The 19,539-nt window shown below is 40.6% G+C and overlaps 1 protein-coding gene across 1 annotated transcript; it reads right to left on the bottom strand.

The window, feature by feature from the left end:
- Nucleotides 1-5,173: 5,173 nt before the first annotated feature.
- On the bottom strand, nucleotides 5,174-17,245 carry LOC139998766 (ubiquitin carboxyl-terminal hydrolase 42-like). Its single transcript, XM_072023998.1, is given in 17 exon segments — nucleotides 5,174-5,248; nucleotides 5,250-6,269; nucleotides 6,523-6,574; nucleotides 6,814-6,902; nucleotides 7,702-7,983; nucleotides 8,662-8,803; nucleotides 9,256-9,356; nucleotides 9,551-9,691; nucleotides 10,068-10,179; nucleotides 11,097-11,179; nucleotides 11,712-11,782; nucleotides 11,939-12,006; nucleotides 12,211-12,313; nucleotides 12,473-12,583; nucleotides 13,176-13,376; nucleotides 14,120-14,357; nucleotides 15,945-17,245. Coding segments are annotated over 16 exon segments (2,889 nt in total). The 5' UTR covers nucleotides 15,945-17,245.
- Between the last annotated feature and the right edge of the window lie 2,294 nt (nucleotides 17,246-19,539).

The following is a 19,539-nucleotide window of genomic DNA, read 5'->3' as shown; positions in this document are numbered from 1 at the left end:
AGTTGCTAAATAGCTAAAAAAAAAAAAAAAAAAAGACCATTTCTTTCTGGAGGAGGTTCCCACAATGAAAGCACAGGGATTAAGGGTGTGATGGCCACAGAATTCCATTCATCTAGTAAATATCAATGCTAATTGATCTCACATGCACATGTATAGTACGATCTACAAACATTTAAATTAGGAGACTGGTTAAAAACGATGATAGCTAAAACAATATTTAGCTTAGACCAGTTATACTTGTATCCTGGTCCTGACATTCTTCAGAAAGGAATTAGAAACATTGACCTAGAAATGCTTCCCCTCCAAATATCTGAGTTTTGATTTTTTAAAGAAAAATAGGTGCCTTATACTTCAAACCTCAAGTCAACCTCTACAAATGCTAATTATCTTAGCTGCCGTCAGAAGCAGGATGCTTCAGTAGAGAACGCATCGTCCTTTACTGTGTATTGAGTCATTCAGGGCTTCCATTTGGCATTTCAGTTTCGAATCCAGAATAAAACCTATGCGTTATCTTCCAGACATGCCCAAAAGAAAGACATGCACATGCAAATAATAAAATTCTACCATCATTATGTCTGAAAGGTTTAAGTTGATTGCACAAACCACAAGTTTTTGCTTTAGCAGAATTATAAAGAAGTGGATGCTGTGGTTATACCTTGCTGTCGGTCCTCCTTTAGTGCGAGCTGTGCATGCGGGAAGATCTTCTGCACAACTTGTAAAATATTCGCTCCTGATCTTTTAAAAAGTGGCTTGAAAATGGGTGATAGTGCTTGTCCGGGTGAAGCCACGATCCTGTTTGATGCCGGAACAACCTTCTTCAGAGCCATGAAAAAGTCCTTTGCTTTTATTTTAATAGAAGCAACCTCTCCCTACTTGCATAATATAATGCTTTTTTTTTTTTTTTATATAATGCTTTTTTTTTGCTTTTATTTTAATAGTAGCAACCTCTCCCTACTTGCATAAATCTGAGGATAGCATCGGCATAGAGAGCACAGCGCAGCTTCAGTACATAAAGATTTGATATCTGCACCACAGTATCCCAACAGACAAAAATCAAACATTACATCAGTCAAGGCCCAGGTTTACAACATGCAACACTTAAAGAATTTGTAATGCCAAAACCAAACAGGTTAACAGGGAATTCAAAGTGCTACTGCTCTGCAGGGAAGTTTCATGTTGCGCACTGTCTGATATCCTGCGCTTATGCAGCTGAAGCAGACTCCTCATCAAAAACTATACTCTTGAGGAAGATGCCCCAGAACCATTTAACGTTCTCAGACAACAAAAAGAACGACAACAAAGAGTAAATAGATGAAAGCATCTAACTCTGATTGCTATGAAGGCGTGCCAGCTGCCTCGTTGACTAGTTGTGCAGCAAGGCACAAGAGCTTGGGTACTGCCTGGTACAAGCTAAGGTTCTTTACAACTTGCTCACAAGCAAGAATCCATTTTGGTTTCAGTCTTACCAATGCATTTCTCAGCTAGTTCATCAAGCAACATGTCCGGTGGCTTAGGGGTCCAGTCACGAGTATGAATCTTGAAAATTTCTTTTCTAGCCTGGAAGCAAAATCATTGCGTTTTAGCTTGCCCCAAGTTTTCCTTAAAAATACCAACAAGAAACAAACAAACCAAAAAGCAAGCAAACAAACAAACAAACAAAAAAAACCCAGTCCTTCCTCAAAACCCCTCATCTATTAATACGCTTTTCTTATTTGCTCAACTTTCAAGTATTTTACAGTTATTTAATATACACTCTGCATTTTCAACCAGGAAATTGAATATTTCTTATTTGTTATACTGAACTTTTCTAGGAACCTACAATGAAAGAAAAGGCATTTATAGCTTCAATAACAAGTTTCCAAACTACGGGACCTAATGACCCAGAGGAAAATACTGTAATGAAAAATTTATCCAGAAACATTTCTTTGTTGTCCAAAAATCTTCTCTAAAACTTAGCAAGCTTTCATTGTGACAGTCTCATTACTTCATCACATTTGCTTTTCAGGCACTAAATTCACAGAAAGCACTTCTGGCACAATGCTTCAAATTGCTACAATTACTATAGAGAAGAAAATAATTATGACTCAAACTACTACCACCGATCCGGGGCACAATCAAATGCAAACACGTCCCCTATTCATTCAGAAGTGAAGGACTGAGACCAAAAACACAACTTCATGATGAAAACGCCCAAGTGGACTAGATAATTAAGCAAACAGGTACAACTTTGGGAATGAAAGGTTTGATTATAGAACTAACTACTTGGTGGTATCATCCTGACCATATATATCCAGTACCAGATTTGCCCTCCATGGAACAACGCAGTGTCTCCACATATCACTCTTTTGTTCAAGTTGTCAATTATTTTTTTTTCCTATAAAGTTGGACTTTGCCATGGTAGAACTAACGTTGAATTTAAGTTCTCACCTCTTTATTTGGCAAGTTGAAGAGGAACTCTCTGCCAAAGCGTCCTGGTCTTCGTAAAGCAGGATCTATAGAATCCAGTCTGTTGGTAGCTCCGATTACCACGATCTCCCCTCTGTTATCTGTGCCATCCATAAGCGTCAGAAGAGTTGAAACAATGGAACTAATAGAAAAATATAGTTTTTATTTACTGGTTCAGTAAATTTTGTTACATTCCACATGACTTTCTTGATGCCGGAACAACCTTCTTCCTAGTAGTCATTCAAAAGTGGGAAAAAAATAGTCTACCAAGTCGGGTTTTTTTTTTTGTTTTGATAATAAATCTGCAGACTGGTAAGTCATCAAGCACTTCAAGACTGCTTGAAATAATCTCTACATTAATGGAAAAGGAGTACTGCACACTTCTGCTCAGGAAGAAAATCACGGAAAATGTTCCGTGATGTTCCCTCGTGCTTTGGTAATGCTCTTTCTCAGTGTTTTTAGTCTTGTCCTTTCTACCTTGGCATCTCTCTGCAATAGCTGAGGAGGAAAGCTTTTTAGAGCTACATTCAGTGTCACACTTGAGAGAGGAAGTTTGCCGCAATTTCTCACCAGGCTCAGAAGTCTCTTTGCCGTACAAAACATTTTCATTAGAAATGAGGTCATGTTCTTTTGATCTTCTTGGTTTCTCCTTGTCTCCACCGTCATCACATTGGTACTGTGCGAGGTTTTCATCCTTCCCAGTAGATTTCGGAGGGTCCGCGACACTGCACAAAATAAAATCACATTTCTCACTTCTGCTGAAGGACGTGAAGATTAACAGTAAAACCTTCCAAAGGCAAACAAACAAACAAAAACCTCCAGACTACAGGAACACTCGCAAAGATATGCCATTTAGAAACCTCTCCTGCGATAAGGACACCTTCTCCAGCTCCCAGAGAAAGTGTTTTTTCCCCTCTTGCTTCTGAAGCCATTGCACTAAAAAAGCACACGCATCTGTCTCCCTCCACATGCTGCTGCTCTGAATAAGAGCCAGAAGATTCAAAACCACCCTATTTGGTCTCCCCACATAGCCGAAAAAAACACCAGTTGAAACAGAGTTTTCTACCTCTCTCCCAAGAATTTACATTCACGTATCCTGTGACTGCAAAAATAGAAGGCGGGGCTCAGGAGGAACAGCCAGTGTTGGAAATGAAAAAAAGCAGCCTGTTTCTTCAGAGTCTTAAGCCTATTCTACTAGGAAAACAAAACAAAACAAAACAAGAGGAGAGGAGAACAACAGCGGGAAATTTACCTATTCTCCAGGTGTTCAATTGCAAAGCCTCCGCTGGAGGATCAACAGCTGTGAATTCAGCGTGCTTAGGAGAAATCAGATCTACGTCTGAACCACAACTATTTCAGTAGTATCACTAACTTATGTTACTCTGAAGAAGCAGTCAGCACCGTTTCTATGTTAGGAAATAGCTGAACAGAGTCTGTTATTCACAGGAATTATTCAGGCAGGCTTCTTTAGGAAGGCTGGGTTTCACTAGAACATTACTAGCCTGTAAGCCTCATGGCATCACCTTCCATCTTGACTGCTAAACCTCCTTGCTCCCTACTATCTTCTTTGCCAAGAGACAGCTGTCCACGTTTACTTTTCCTACTTGGCTGGACTGAATTTAAGAAGGGATCTTGCAACTCTTCCTCTTGTTTGCCACTTAATCATCACACCAAAGGAAAACTATTTGCCTTTCACCTCTTTATTTCAGGCATTCTTTCCTAGTGGTCATTTAAAAACGGAAAGAAAAAGTCCATCAGCTTTTTTTTTTAATATCCAGCAGACTGTTAAGTCACCAAGCACTTCAAGACTGTTGGAAATAATCTCTACATTAATAGAAAAGGAATTCCTCAAACACACTGCGGCCGCTTACCTTTAATACACTCGTTGGATGAGACGGAGGTGTATTTCTTGCTTTCGCCTGCACTGGAAGGCTTCCCTTCCTTGTAAGGTTGTTTACTGCTCTCACTTCTGCATTGCTCACATGAAGAGCCATCTGGAGGATGGGATTCTTCCTTCTTCTCCCGCGTTATCTTCTGGAAACGAGGATCTAAGTGTTCCAAGGAGCCTTTCACTTTCCTGCTGTTTCTCTTTTTTCTTCTTTTTCTTCTCCTTTTTCTTCTTGTTTTACGCTTGGGATTGGCATTGTCAAAGTGGAGCACACAGAAACACAAATCGTGAAGTCTGAAAGAAACATGCAAGTTTAAAAGAGAAAAAAAGATGTGGCACTTGTTGCCTATATGAAACTTTATTTATTTTACCACAGGTGATGATTTGCAGCATGTCAGCTATTTTGTGGTGCTTTGTGCACACGCAACTTACTTTAGATGTAGCAAACTTAAGCCCTCAGATTGGAGGACCATAGGTCCTGGTTTGTACACAGATCATTAACAATGGCTAGCTCTGGAATACGTGCAAGCAGAAAAAAACTTTTAACCTAATCCAGAATGGTGTACGGATGTGTTTCCAACTATGTGGTCCAAAGCTAGTGCTCTGAAACAATTCAGCAATAGCTTTCCTATCTTCACTGATCAACCTAACAACATGATCCCCAGCCAGCTGATGTTATCTAAGTAACTTAGAAACTACCAGAAAAAAAAAAAAAAAAAAAAAAAGAAGAAGAAAAAAAGAGAAGAAAAAAAAAAGGAGAAAAAAAAAAAAGAAGGAATACATGAGAAGCACCCAGAAAAGAATTAGGATAAAAAATGCGGAGTATGCTGGAATCCTTGCTTACTTGGAATCCTTCTCTCCATGTTTATCCTTAGACATCTTTTTCTTCTAGAACTTGTGATATTTTTGCATTTTTTTCACCACCTAAAAGCTCCTTTTCTATCTTTCTGTCTTTCCTTTCTATTTCACTTTCACTACCTTCTGCACGGGTACATTTTCTTTTTCTGTTTCCTTCTGTTTCATTTTTCTGGCGACAGTTCTCCAAATGAGCTGACACAGGTGGAAGCGCATGTCTTTCACGAGAATGTCTTCCAGAATGTTGCTGAGATACCGAGCAACGATGCAAGTCTGCTCGGGGTGTGCTAAAGCGACGTACATCTTCATCTCTCAAGAGGGAACCGTGAGGCCATCCACTTTTGTAATGATAATGCTTATGTGACCTGCCGTAGTAAGTTGCAGTCCATTTGTCAAAGGCTGCATCGCCGTGAGAGAACTTTCTCTCTCTACTGTCTCCTGTCGCATGAGGTGAATAGTAATCATTGTAATAGCTACATCTTTCCCACCTCCGTGCTTCATCTCGATAGTATCTTTCTCTGCTCCAACTTCTTTCCCCTTTGGATCGGTAATATCTATTGCTACCTTGTTCTGATCTTCCTCCGCTGCCAGATCTGTACTTTGAATATTTGACTGCTCTTCTGCCATTCTCAGGGCTGTTTCTTTCACCAGGGAAAGATCTGCACCTGCTTCCCTCCCAGTGCTCCTGCTTGTGACGCTTTTGATGAACAACTTCCACGCTCTGAGAACACCTCCTCTTGCTGGAAGGACCTGCTTTTTGACTCTCCTTCTCTTCACTAGGAGCATGTTCCCTCTTGCTTTGGTAATGCTCTTTCTCAGTGTTTTTAGTCTTGTCCTTTCTACCTTGGCATCTCTCTGCAATAGCTGAGGAGGAAAGCTTTTTAGAGCTACATTCAGTGTCACACTTGAGAGAGGAAGTTTGCCGCAATTTCTCACCAGGCTCAGAAGACTCTTTGCCGTACAAAACGTTTTCTTTTGAAATGAGGTCACGTTCTTTTGATCTTCTTGGTTTCTCCTTGTCTCCACCGTCATCACATTGGTACTGTGCGAGGTATTCATCCTTCCCAGTAGATTTCGGAGGGTCCGTGACACTGCACAAAATAAAATCACATTTCTCACTTCTGCTGAAGGACGTGAAGATTAACAGTAAAACCTTCCAAAGGCAAACAAACAAACAAAAACCTCCAGACTACAGGAACACTCGCAGAGATATGCCATTTAGAAACCTCTCCTGTGATTAGGACACCTTCTTCAGCTCCCTGAGAAAGTGCTTTCTCCCCTCTTGCTTCTGAAGCCATTGCACTAAAAAAGCAAATGCATCTGTCTCCTTCCACCTGCTGCTCTGAGAAAAAAGGCATAGGGGCGAGCGGGGAACAGCCAGTGTTTCTCCAGACAGTGGAGAAAAATGGAAAAACATTCTATGAAGGAACACAAGTTCTCCTTGAGGCACCAACCTGCATCAGAGTGATATGCTCAGTGCTGATCATTAGTTCTGTTCGTAACGCTGGACATACAGCATGGAATTGTACTAATTTAAATCCTTCCATTAAATACTATTAGTAGACAGATAAAACCGTAACGAACTTCCATAAGGTCTTGTCTTAATCAGACTGTGCTCATTTTACCTCGTTTCCTCTGACAAGCTGTTCAGCTGGCTGGCTGTGAGGGACTCCGTGATGATTTCTCGATTGACTGAAGGCATAGCTCCAGGCATCTGCAATCAAAACGCACAAGTCAGCAGACAAAAAAATACTATTTGTAGTAGTACTGAGGACTAGTCTTGTCAGAATTTCTCCATTAAATCGTAAGCAAGACCGTTTTGAGTTGTATGCATTATCTACACTTCAAAGATAACCCCAACTCACCTCCCAAAATCTACTTTATGAAACTTAGGAATTTTTATCTCAGCTGAGCTTAAGTTGACAAGTTCTAATGTAAGCTCAGGTCTGCAAATTCTAATGGGATAATACCACAAAGTCTTACAATCACATTTGTGCTGTGTTTTCTCAGTATTTCACCTGAATTAGGAACACAATAAACACTCCCGAATACATCATAGGTGAGAAATTCTCGATGGAGCAAATCTATGTTTCAAGCAATCCATTTGTTTTAGAAAAGAACATCTCAGAAGGTTTAACAGGTTCAACTCGGCAAGTGGAATCATCAAGTTTCAGTCCGTTTTCTTTCGATTCATTAACTAACCTAATAGCACCATTTAGTGAATCGGGTTTTGGCAGCTCATGCTGGGATCTTCCTTCGTCAGCATTCTGACAGGAAGAACCGGAATGCTGCAATGTACGGACTACCTTTCCAACCAAAATTCCATTAGAGGACATTGCATTGCAATTCCTTTTAAATAAGCCCTTTGACTCCTCCTCAGATTTTCCTGAAGATTCTGCACCGTAAGGGACTGTGTTATCAGAGCTGAGTTTAGGATTTTCATTCACTGTTGGCTCCACAAAAATCTCATCAGAAACTTTTTTGCTTGTTTGCATTTGCTTCATTTGCATTACCGAATTTGTAATTGTGGATGAAGGAACAGCCTGGTAGAGATCTTCGTCCTCCGCAGCACTGCTAAGACAGTCAGGCTGTGACACAGTCCGACGAGCAGGCAATTTATTGTGAATACTGGTGGTGATCTTCTGTTTTCTTGACGGATCAGTAATTGAAGGCCTGGTAATTGTCTGGTTTTGAACACAGGCCATCGGTGGTGCTGAAGATGGCCTTTTTAGGGTGACACCAGTGGTCTTTGCGTCCTCTTTTATGGATCCATTTCCATTTAAACGGCTTGAATTCTGTATTTAAAAAGAAGAAATGGCAAGATGGATTAACGCAAACACTGCATTTAACATTTTGAAACACAAAACTCTCCTACTGAGTATTTCTACAAATGGTCTTAACACCTACAAAGAAAAACACACTGCCCTTTAAAGATAAATGCAAGTCCAATAAGCGTATTCAATTCCTGCTTTTGGTTTACAGCCGATTGGAATCAAATTAACATCATCTTTGAAAACCAGCCAAACAACTTAACATTACCTGCTGCTATTCCCAAATATATTTATTTTCCCCTTTAAACATACCCTGAAAAGCCTGAAGTAATTGTTCTGGTGCTCAGGAATAAGACAATTAGTTTTCCCTGTCTTAGCTAAAGTGACGACGATAGGAAAAACAAGTCCTCTTTTAAATGATTCGAGGATTAGTACACTCCGCTTAAATTGTCAAAGAGCGTAGCTCTCTGTGCTTTAGAAAGCTGTCTTGGAGGTATAAAGTAATGGAGTCGCATGGCTGCACAATTTAGCAGTAACCACTGTTTGAATGACTGGCTGTAGCATGAAGGCTGTGAAGAAAGCTGCAGCATGGGAAGGAAAACAAAACTAAGATGCTGAAAACCAAACAAAAAACCCCACACCAAACCCCAAACCCACTAGCGGTTTGGTGCCGTTACCTGCCCTCCCACTTCCCTGAATTACCTTAATCATATGAGGAAGAAGTCGTGGTCCCATAAATCCAGCCTGCTTACTATTAGCCCCCTGCTGACCAGGAGGGAATGAACAGGGATAAGATGGTGCTGGCAAGTAAAACGCACGTTCTCCAAGTGTCAAATCATAGCGCCTTCAGAAAAGAGCAGTGATCGTAGTTTAGTTTTTCTTTCAGCCTACTCTTGGATTAAATCCCATCCTATAATTTTAGAGGAACAGTTCATACGATATGGAAGCCTTCTCTACAGAAGGCTTCGCCAAGACTACAAACTGAAAAGGAGAGAACAGTCTTCCTACTAAGACTATCACTTTCAGAACAATAATTCATTCTTACACGACAGATGACCTTCATTTTTCTCCTTCTCTAAATTAGCCAGCTACAGGTAGCAGTTTACACAAGTGCTGCAGTTTCAGGCCAAGCAACAAAAGATAATAAATGACACAGAGAATTTCAGGTTAGACAGAACTGAATTAGACAAATAATAATCTTTCCCTGGGATAGCAAGAAAAACACTTGCAAAACAGAAAAATATCAATAACAGGAAAGTAAATCTCTTCTGAACACATGTTAAGATTTGTTATTACCTGATATAAAAAAGTATGTAAGCTTGCTGACCAAGAACTCTCTTAATGTCAGTACGGACTACTTTAGCATCATTCATCTGATACCAAAGTCCATTACCAGCCTGCAAATAAAGACAACCATTTCTTTAGGTGAATTGCACGTGTTCCAAATGAAATCACGGATAGGAACAAAATACACACGTGTCAAATAAAAATATAATGAAATCTTTTTCCCTAGAAACAGTAGCTGCTAGTCACGCTTTCACTGGTTTGCCAGCACAACCTTTACCCTGTTAGAAATGCTGTTGACTTCTACCTTTACATAGCATATATAGTGTCCTGAGTGACAGCTGACACCGTGATGTACCAGCACCGCGTATAAGGCATAGAGCAGTGGTTCTCCCATTGACTGTGACATGTAGGCTCTCAGGTCCAAATACTCCGGATATTTCACCTCCTAAAGAGAGACCAAGAAGATAGAAAATTATCCCAGAGTACTTCGTGGACTAGCCAGAGAAAAACACTTCCAAAAAACACAGACTAGAATTTATTTCTAGAATATATTTCTAGAAGATATTTCTTGATTCACTACAAATAAGTCTTCCCATAAACAATGTTTACGACTAGAAGTTGCAGAGAACTGTTTCCTGATGAATCAGCCTTCTCAGAGGAAAGCATATGCTTCTTGTCAAGCGGGAACTTTATTGATAGTAAGAGAAAGAATAAGCCATAGTCGTTAGTCTACAATTACTGTCTGAAAATATAAACAACTTTCAGCTTTGGGGGATGTCCCATTACACAATGATATAGTTGCATGACAGTGGTAAATATACCTTGTTGATCTTTCCACCTGTGAAATCTGCAAATCTTTTCAGTGATATTGTGAGAACCTTGGAAGAACGGTGTATGGTAAATCTCTTGGATGCAGGAACCATCTTATTACACCTTAAAAACAAGCAGAGATAAGTGTTTGAAGGCATCTTCTTTTTTCGCCCCCAAAACAAACTCGTTTTAATGTCTCACGCATGCCTATGCTATTTGAATGACATTTACTTGCATAATAGGTTGGTCTTTTTTCTTTTCATAAACCCATGCACTGCGTGTCAGGTTTGTTAATACAGTGAAGAAGGTAAATTCTCCCAAAACCCCGGGCATAGCAGGAACAGGAATCTCTCACGAAAGGGTATTACCAGGTTGGATGGCAAGGTACCATTTCTTGGTCTACAAAAGTGGCTATTTGAACTCCAATCCTGGATACATTCTTTCAGCTTTCAAGGGAAATACAAATAATGAAAGTGGAACGAGAGAGCCTTGGTCCCCAGGACTAGAAATTGCAAATAATCTCCAACACAGGTCGTCTATCAACATCAAAAATACAACAGAAGCACATGGTCATTCTACAGGAGGGAGACATTTAACAGTAGGAAGTCTTCATGTACTGAGCTTGTCTGGAAAGACACTGAAACTGTCTGCCATCCTTTGAAACACAATAGTTCAGTTCGATACATTGCCCGCTCCAAGGTAGGACCTACAGTGTAAGCAGTGAAAATTAGCCGCTAGCCCAGAGAACAACGGAAACTGGGCAGTTTACATCAAGAAAAGTACTGTCGAGAGCTAATAAATAGAAAGAACAAAAGTATCTCTTTTTGAATTCTGATGGCAAAATACGAGCCAGAGAATTGCAAACCCATAGGGAATGCCTCTGAACAAGACTTCCCCCCTCCAAAGAAACAAAAATCCAAGTGTTTTATAAACTTCCACAAAACTCGTAAGTAGATCCAAAGTTTAGAGGTAGTCCAACAGAGTCATGCAACATATAAAACTGACATCTAGGATTAAGACCTAATTCGTCAAAATCTTACTCGCTACATTTATAGCAATTCTCTCCACCCAGCTCTTCAGGTTTCACAAAGAGTTCCAGAGCTCTGGTAACAGATGAAACCGCCTAGAGGAGCGAGAAAGAAGAGCGTAAAGTCACCGTAAATTCAAAATTCCAGAGACGTACTAGTAGTTTGTAAGAGAATCTTACTAACATACTCCAGCGATCTACTATGAGCACTGTGAAGAAGGAGGCAGAAAGAGCATGCTCAGCATTGACCTCACCTGGAAGTCATTTGACTTCGGAACAAATACTTTTCCAGTAGCCTAGACAGCATCTATAGTGTGCTTTGTCATCAATACTGGGGACAAATTCATCAGTCTAACAATTAGATGTACATTGGGGTAGAACAACAGAGAAGTATGACAGCATTATAATTTTTGCAGAAAGAGAATTCTTTCCCCTTAAACCCAATGCAAATGTGGAGACTATTTACATGGGTTCCACAGAAGGACAAAGTCCAATCCACTTCCTTAGCACCACCAAGCTCTTACGTTTTAACATTATATGTGGTTTGGTTTTTTAAGGTAAACAAGTGTAATTTAGAAAGTTAGGCATGTACTTAAACATCATGAATTATATTTAGAAAACATCTTACCTTTATATCCAAAGTGATATCAAGAAATGCCTCATACGTATCCGAAACTGCTTTGCAATTCAAGCACTTCACTGGAAGCAAAATATAAATGCTTAACCTTATGTGAAGGAGACTAACTGTCCAAATTCAAGTTGTTGCCAGATACTACTTTAGGCAAACTACAGACTGCTTTACTACCGACAAAAGACACAGATCCGTTCTAAGGACAGGAATATTTTTTAAAGTACCTCTCGATCTTAGAAATCCTCCAAATATTTGATGAATGATGGTGGTAGCTTGAGAAGATCTGTCCAATCTGGAAATAAATTATAATCAGACCTCAGAAGATTTAAGGCGCAGAGTTAACTCTTCAAAGAGTTTTATGAAAACTAAGGATGATGTAGACTTTCGTTGCTGATAGTAAATAAGGCACTAAAAGGTGCTAGAGATCATTTTTGATAGTAAATAAAGGACTAGAAGGTGCTAGAGAATGTATGAAAGTGAACTTGTTTATGCTTACTCAGTGCTTCCATTCAAGCACGCTTCCTGCATAGCATCAACAGTATAGCGCAAGAACTCGTGTGCGTCTTCTTGACTGCCAAAACGGAAATGTTGTCCTATTCCTAAAGAAGAAGATGATAGTATTCACCTCATTTAAAAATGAAATCATTCTTGTATTTCTAAAATCTCTCTTCTTTCTAGTGTTAAAACCACTTATACACATCAAATAAGTATTTGAAGATTACAAGCTATCGAAAAGAAACACATCTGAAGCCACTTACGACTGAGATTACTGATAACATGCGTAGGCTCGATGGCATCAACAGTGCAATGCAGGGCCTGGTTAATGTGAGTCTCCATTGTGCACATCATGCAAAAATCTTGTTCACGACCTGAAGAGTGAAAGAAGAAAGCATCCCAGTCCAGCAAAATATCCATAACTACAAACAAACATCTAAGTAAAATTTAAACTATAGATACGATATCCACTCTCCTTGCTACATTCTATTCTCCCAAGATGCCAATGTCCCAACAGTCTTGTAACATTTCATTTCACACAACTTTACAGAATAAAAATATCCACTAAGCCGGTATTCAAATGCATTTTGTGATGAGAAATCTAAAAGACTACTGCAAAGTCACATTTGTAAAGGCTGACAGGAATGTGAACTCCACAGGCTGAAAAATGTATTACTCTCTAAAATTACTACTAAATGCATTACTGTCCAATGCACTTCATTATTCCCACGAAGCAATAAATGATCCTTTAATAAATACATAAATAAATAAATAAATAAATTCATTCATTAAACAAACAGTGCATTAATTGCACTCCGTACGCTATTCGGAGCCCACTGCTAATACAGTGCTCAAAGCCAGCTTCTACAGGTAAAATCAGGCAAATAAGCTTGTCTCAGAATCACTGCTGTTCTTTCACCTTCAGAGCTGTCCAACAGATTTGAAATACTCTTAGAAAGTACTCACATGACTGGCCGTGCTCGAGAGAAAGCATGTAATTGGCAAGTGGGGGTGTGTAGGTCAAACACTGTAGAGTAGCATTAAGAAAACATGTGTTGCCAAGATTGTACAGGCCAACTCCAACACTTTGTGTTTCTCGCCAATCCATACAAATCTTCTCAGCTGGAAAAAGAATGCTCTGTGGTGGAGCAATTCCATCATTAACGACTGCAAGAAAGTTAAATTTAAAAAGAGATTTTGTTTGTTTGTTTCTAAGGAAGGTATTTAAAAAAATACTATTCTGCAGGAGCACCTAGAGGAGCTAGCTACAATCCAAGCCAGAAAAAAATTATTGCAGACAGCTTTAATACCGCCAAATTCAAATTGGCTGGTCAACACAATGTTTTGGGGAAAAAAAAAAAAAAAAACAGCTTTCGTCAACCATTTTAATTTTTCTAAGGCAAGGCTAACTGCCATTCTGTTTGTAGTACCTAATGCCAAGTTCCTCTCCATCTATAATCTTTAACCTGATTAACTCAACTACTGTTTTTTTCCTTATTATAACTTAAACCACAAGCTTAGACTTGAAATTATACAGAAAAAAGGTAAAAACTAGTAACTAGGAATGACGGTACCCCTACAGATACCAGATCTTTTCCTGAGCAATGTTATCATTCAAAAAACGTGTGAAAAATGGAAGCTGTGAATAGCAACAATCAAACACTTTTCTTTGCAAAACGGAAAAGACATGGATGAATCTGTGCATTACAAAAAGCTCCCCATATTTCTCTGTTGACTGTAAATATATCAAAATTAATTTCTGTAACATCAGTCACTTCAGTTGCCTTAGGGGATTCGCTTTTGAAGTCTTTGTTCACACTAGTCCCCTTCTCTATCAGTGCAACAAGTAAGAACTGCATTTTCTACTTTTGCTTTGAAGAAAATGGAGTCAGGATAAAGCTCACACTTACTTAGATCTCTTCGGGCAAAAGCCTTAGATTTTTCAGATGATCTACAGTAAAAAGCACCTCCACGTCCTTGGGCCACAGAGACTTGGCTTGAATCTTCTGCAGGCGGTATCTGGCCCCAGTTTGCGGTGCGTGACATCAGTATTTTAGTACTTGGTTTCTTGGATTTGCCAGACCGCCTTGAAGAGGGCTTTTTAGACTTTGAAGATTTGGGCTTCTTAACTACGGTCATTGTTGACATCTGCGATAGAGACAGAAGTTCTGGTTGACGTAAGAATATCAAGAAGCATTCCAAGAAGAAAAGAATAGCAGAAGTCCTGTCACTTAATCTCAAAGAAAACAGCCTTAAGAACTAAATCGCTGGTATGAATGATTTAAAAAGAATCCCCAAACTAAACACACAAAGTGAAAATTTCCATCTAAACTCTATCGGTATTACTTTTAGCTTCTGCAGAACTAGTGGCTGATGCCATTTCTTTCACTTCCGTAGGATTTTAATCCATTACAACTCTGGAGTCTTTTTAATATAAAAATGTAGAAGACATTCTCTGAGGGGAATCAGTTATTTATTGATTTCCAGAGTTGCACAATTATCTGTTAATTATTACCTATGATCTAATAGATAATTGTTGCAATTATCTATTGCTGGCGTTAGTAATGGAACACTATTACTTCACTGCCTGCGTTTTTCTGTTTCGTGTGCACAAAGGTACCCAGAACTCACTGCTCCTTTTCTTCTGTCTTTCCAGGGATCGCCCTCTACCTCACTGTCTACTGCACCAATCATGAGGGGTTTGTTGTTATTCTATAATGAGCCTAGCTTTTCTGGGCGTCACTTTGTGATAGCAAGTTAATTTGTGAGGGCTCCTCAGTCTACATCATGTGGTCGCTTTTTCCAGGTGAAAAAGCGGAGCCGTAAGTGGCAGTACACTAAAGCCCTGGCATGTTGAGATCCAAGAAGAGAGATGTTTGGCCCTCCTTCTCACTCCTGGGAACCATACACCTCAAAACCCACAGAGGATGGGCTATATCTCAGAGAAATCTTGGGAAAGGAGAGCATGAAGAGCACGTTTGCAAATTTATTTCTCCCTGGGCTTCTTCTGCTTCTCCACGAAATACGAGTTTGAATATAACTTTGGCAGCAGTACTTCTGGTGTTTTACTCCTACCACATTTAAAACTCCTACAAAAAACTGAAACGTTAGACTAAAAAGCAGCTCTTTCCGTTCTGCTTTGTAAAGTTGCACGTTTTCCTCATGCAAAACAACAGGGCAATGTAAGCTAGAAACGGAAATGCTGAATGTAAAACAAAACAAAACAAACCTCAGCCCTCCAGGACAAAAGCCAATAACTGCTACAAAGTCCTTTTTAAAATGCTGATTAGGTTTCAAGGTGATACCGCTTTAAATAAGCATAATTGTGTGTCCGTAGGCAGAAGCATCCATGACAGGATGAACTTCTATACTTCATGTTTTGTTACTGTCTTACTGTAGCACACAGGGACTTGTTACCTATAGGGAAACCACTAACCTAATGGAGCGTTTAAAACATAAGCTAGTTTGTTATACCAAAATGACTGAGAGAACAAAGCATAAAGTGCTTTCAGATTTCTAGCACGCCTTGATTGCTATCCATTAAACTTCAGACACGTTAAACAAAACACAGTAAATAAGAAAACTCCTAGTCCCACAGCTGGCAAATTATGTGCAGAGGTTGTAACTAGAACTTTTTTCCCTTGACATTTTACATTTAAGATTGATTTTAAATCCATTCTATACACACTTTCCGTTCCTGAAAAAACAATATGCAAACCTGAAAAATGCATTTACACGAGAAATGAAGTCGTCCTTGTCCGACTGGAAGACTAAGGTGACAGCTCCTGGGCTCAGGGATTTTCAGATAAGCTCCGATCTTCACCAGTGACAGCTCCTTTTTTCGGATTGAAAGAGAAAATGTTTCAGCAACACACTGAAAACACACTTAAGGGACAAGAAACAAAATTAAGACTGTAGTGAGAAGGAGAAAAGAAAAACAATACTGGGGAAGAAAGGAAAAGGTAAAGGAAAAAGGAAAAAAGCCTTGATCTTTATACTGACCAACGAGATAAGCCTTACACATTTTTAAGTTTATTTTTGACAACTGATTGAGGCGTTACCAGGTATTAAGTACGATTCAAGAGCAAATATTAACACTAGAAAGAAGAAATCCGATCCACCACCACTTTTTCAAAATACATCCATTTCTAACGTGGAGATAACGTCTCTCTGACAAGGTAGTAGAAAAACTGTAAATACCGACAGAGCTTCCTCTCCCGATGTTCCATATACATACCGATGCTGTTCCTACACCTACGCTCTGAGCATAAATTTATGTTGACATGAGTATCGGGTGTTACTCCTCTCTTTGTTTGCCTTGAGAGACACACCTCTTGTCCACTGAAAAGTAAACTCAAGATTCCAGATCAGTTAAGACAGTTGCTATCCCCCCATTCAGAGTTCTGCAGCAGCACTGTTCAGATGTGTTTAGCAGTCTCTTTAGAAAACGTTATCACTTAGGACCTGCTTCTCAGTAGGTACACGTTTGGCCTCCGCTTAGCAGAGAGTCAATCCCAGCTTAAGCTTTCGTACAAGAGCCCCTTCACGAAGCGGACTTGGGCCCTGACATAACTGAGCTTAACCTTTAACCTTGAAGCTTCCTTAAAGAAGGAAGCAGCACCCAGGCCAGGAAATAGAAATTAATCGTCACTTTACCCTGAAACGCAGTGAGCTATTCTGTGCTGGCAGGATTGCTGCCGGGCTGGCCGACGAGGCGGCGGGCAGCTCCCCGGGGCCACAGGGCCTGTCACAGGGAGCCGCCGGAGGTCTCCAAGGTCCGGGAACAGCGGCAACAGCGGCAACAGCGAGGACAGAGGGGACAGCAGCAACAGCAGCAGCCACCTCAGCCAGGGCCGTCTCCACAACCGCCAAAACGGTCTCGGAATGCTGCCGAACTCGGAGCTCCAGCGTGACGCCTTTTGAACCTGGCCGCTGGAAGGACCTGCTTTTTGACTCTCCTTCTCTTCACTAGGAGCATGTTCCCTCTTGCTTTGGTAATGCTCTTTCTCAGTGTTTTTAGTCTTGTCCTTTCTACCTTGGCATATCTCTGCAATAGCTGAGGAGGAAAGCTTTTTAGAGCTACATTCAGTGTCACACTTGAGAGAGGAAGTTTGCCGCAATTTCTCACCAGGCTCAGAAGTCTCTTTGCTGTACAAAACGTTTTCTTTTGAAATAAGGTCACGTTCTTTTGATCTTCTTGGTTTCTCCTTGTCTCCACTGTCATCACATTGGTACTGTGCGAGGTATTCATCCTTCCCAGTAGATTTCGGAGGGTCCGCGACACTGCACAAAATAAAATCACATTTCTCACTTCTGCTGAAGGACGTGAAGATTAACAGTAAAACCTTCCAAAGGCAAACAAACAAACAAAAACCTCCAGACTACAGGAACACTCGCAAAGATATGCCATTTAGAAACCTCTCCTGCGATTAGGACACCTTCTCCAGCTCCCAGAGAAAGTGTTTTTTCCCCTCTTGCTTCTGAAGCCATTGCACTAAAAAAGCACACGCATCTGTCTCCCTCCACATGCTGCTGCTCTGAATAAGAGCCAGAAGATTCAAAACCACCCTATTTGGTCTCCCCACATAGCCGAAAAAAACACCAGTTGAAACAGAGTTTTCTACCTCTCTCCCAGGAATTTACATTCACATATCTTGTGACTGCAAAAATAGAAGGCGGGGCTCAAAAGGAACAGCCAGTGTTGGAAATGAAAAAAAGCAGCCCGTTTCTTCAGAGTCTTAAGCCTATGCTACTAAGAAAAAAAAAAAAAAAAAAAAAGAGGAAAGGAGAACAACAGCGGGAAACTTACCTATCCACAGGTGTTCAATTGCAAAGCCTCCGCTGGAGGATCAACAGCTGTGAATTCAGCGTGCTTAGGAGAAATCAGATCTACGTCTGAACCACAACTATTTCAGTAGCATCACTAACTTATGTTACTCTGAAGAAGCAGTCAGCACCGTTTCTATGTTAAGAAATAGCTGAACAGTCTGTTATTCACAGGAATTATTCAGGCAGGCTTCTTTAGGAAGGCTGGGTTTCACTAGAACATTGCTCCACAAGTCCCTTCTATTCCTTTTCCCCTTAGAATCTGGGGATGTTTCAGCTAAAAAGGAGGGCAGAAACACTCTCCGTAGGTCTCCACCATGTAGTAAAACAGTGCTGTGTACCTGGTTAACTTCTGCAGCCAGCAAAGCATTGCTATTTGCAGCAGTGCCCTGACCCCAGCCTCTTGCTGAGCTCCGTCCTGTGCTGCTCGGATGCTCCCGCTGCTCAGACACGGGGGCTTAGAGAGCCACCGGGCCAGCACAAGCCCCCGAGCTCACTGTCAAACTTCACTTTTGGCATCCTTCACTTCACCAGCGCCGCCGGACGAGGAGCCCAGCAATGCCTGACGCCGCTCCGGGCTCACCTAAACGCGGGGCAGGAAATTCAGATTCAAAGCTGCGAAGGTTTTTCTTAGTGAAAGCATGGAATGAGTGGCCATCGGTGACTAACCTTACAGGAAGGCATTCACTTTGTGAATGCTGCAGTGAGTGAAGACTGAAGGCGTTTTCTGAGTGACCTAAGGAGAGCCCTCCCCAAAAAGCAGGACGTTTTATTGTCTATGTAACATCTCCTTTGAAGGCTCGAGCATGAGATACACCAGGTTTAAAATCTCAAGACACGGATCTGCCACCACAGAAGCAATACATTTCATCTACTAAGCCTAAATACCGTATTTTGCCTCCTCTGTAGGTTTAAAAAAACACGGCCATGCTTGAAGGAATGCATTCTCAGATATTCTACGTATTTACAGTGCTTTAATTAATACCACAGACATGTTGTGCTGTTGAGGGGAATTTGCAATTACATTTTCATTTCCAACCAAACGCAGCCTGACACAAATTGGGAGCAAAAGGAACTAATCATCTGGAAGCCGGGATATGCATCATTCGCCATTTTCTAAGAAAATGACAAAAATATAAAACCCCAGCAGTCTGAGAACGTGAGCGCTGAGGTAAAGGCCTGATCAAACAAACGTGCACAACTATGATTTGTCCTTTTAACTCAGCAAAAGTCTGCAAACTGCCATGGTAGCAAATGAGGAGAAGGAGCTGGTATTTACAGAAGTTGCAGCTGAAGATTCAGATAAACCATTCGGGTCGATGCTCCCTTCCTGCAGGTTTAAGCTGCGGTCACATCGCCTATTTCAAACCCTTTTGATTTCTACCAGTCACCCCAGATCCCACCTATTTTGCACGTTTTCCAATCAATGAATTCGCTACATGATTTCTGGGGCACAAGAGCAGGCCTGGTGAAGAGGAGCATGCCTGGGGCCATCATTCAATCA

This window comes from Anas platyrhynchos, chromosome 15 (assembly GCF_047663525.1).
Source record: "Anas platyrhynchos isolate ZD024472 breed Pekin duck chromosome 15, IASCAAS_PekinDuck_T2T, whole genome shotgun sequence".
NCBI lineage: Eukaryota > Metazoa > Chordata > Aves > Anseriformes > Anatidae > Anas > Anas platyrhynchos.
Note: the sequence above shows the minus strand (reverse complement) of the source record. Positions and strands in the feature narration are given on the sequence as shown.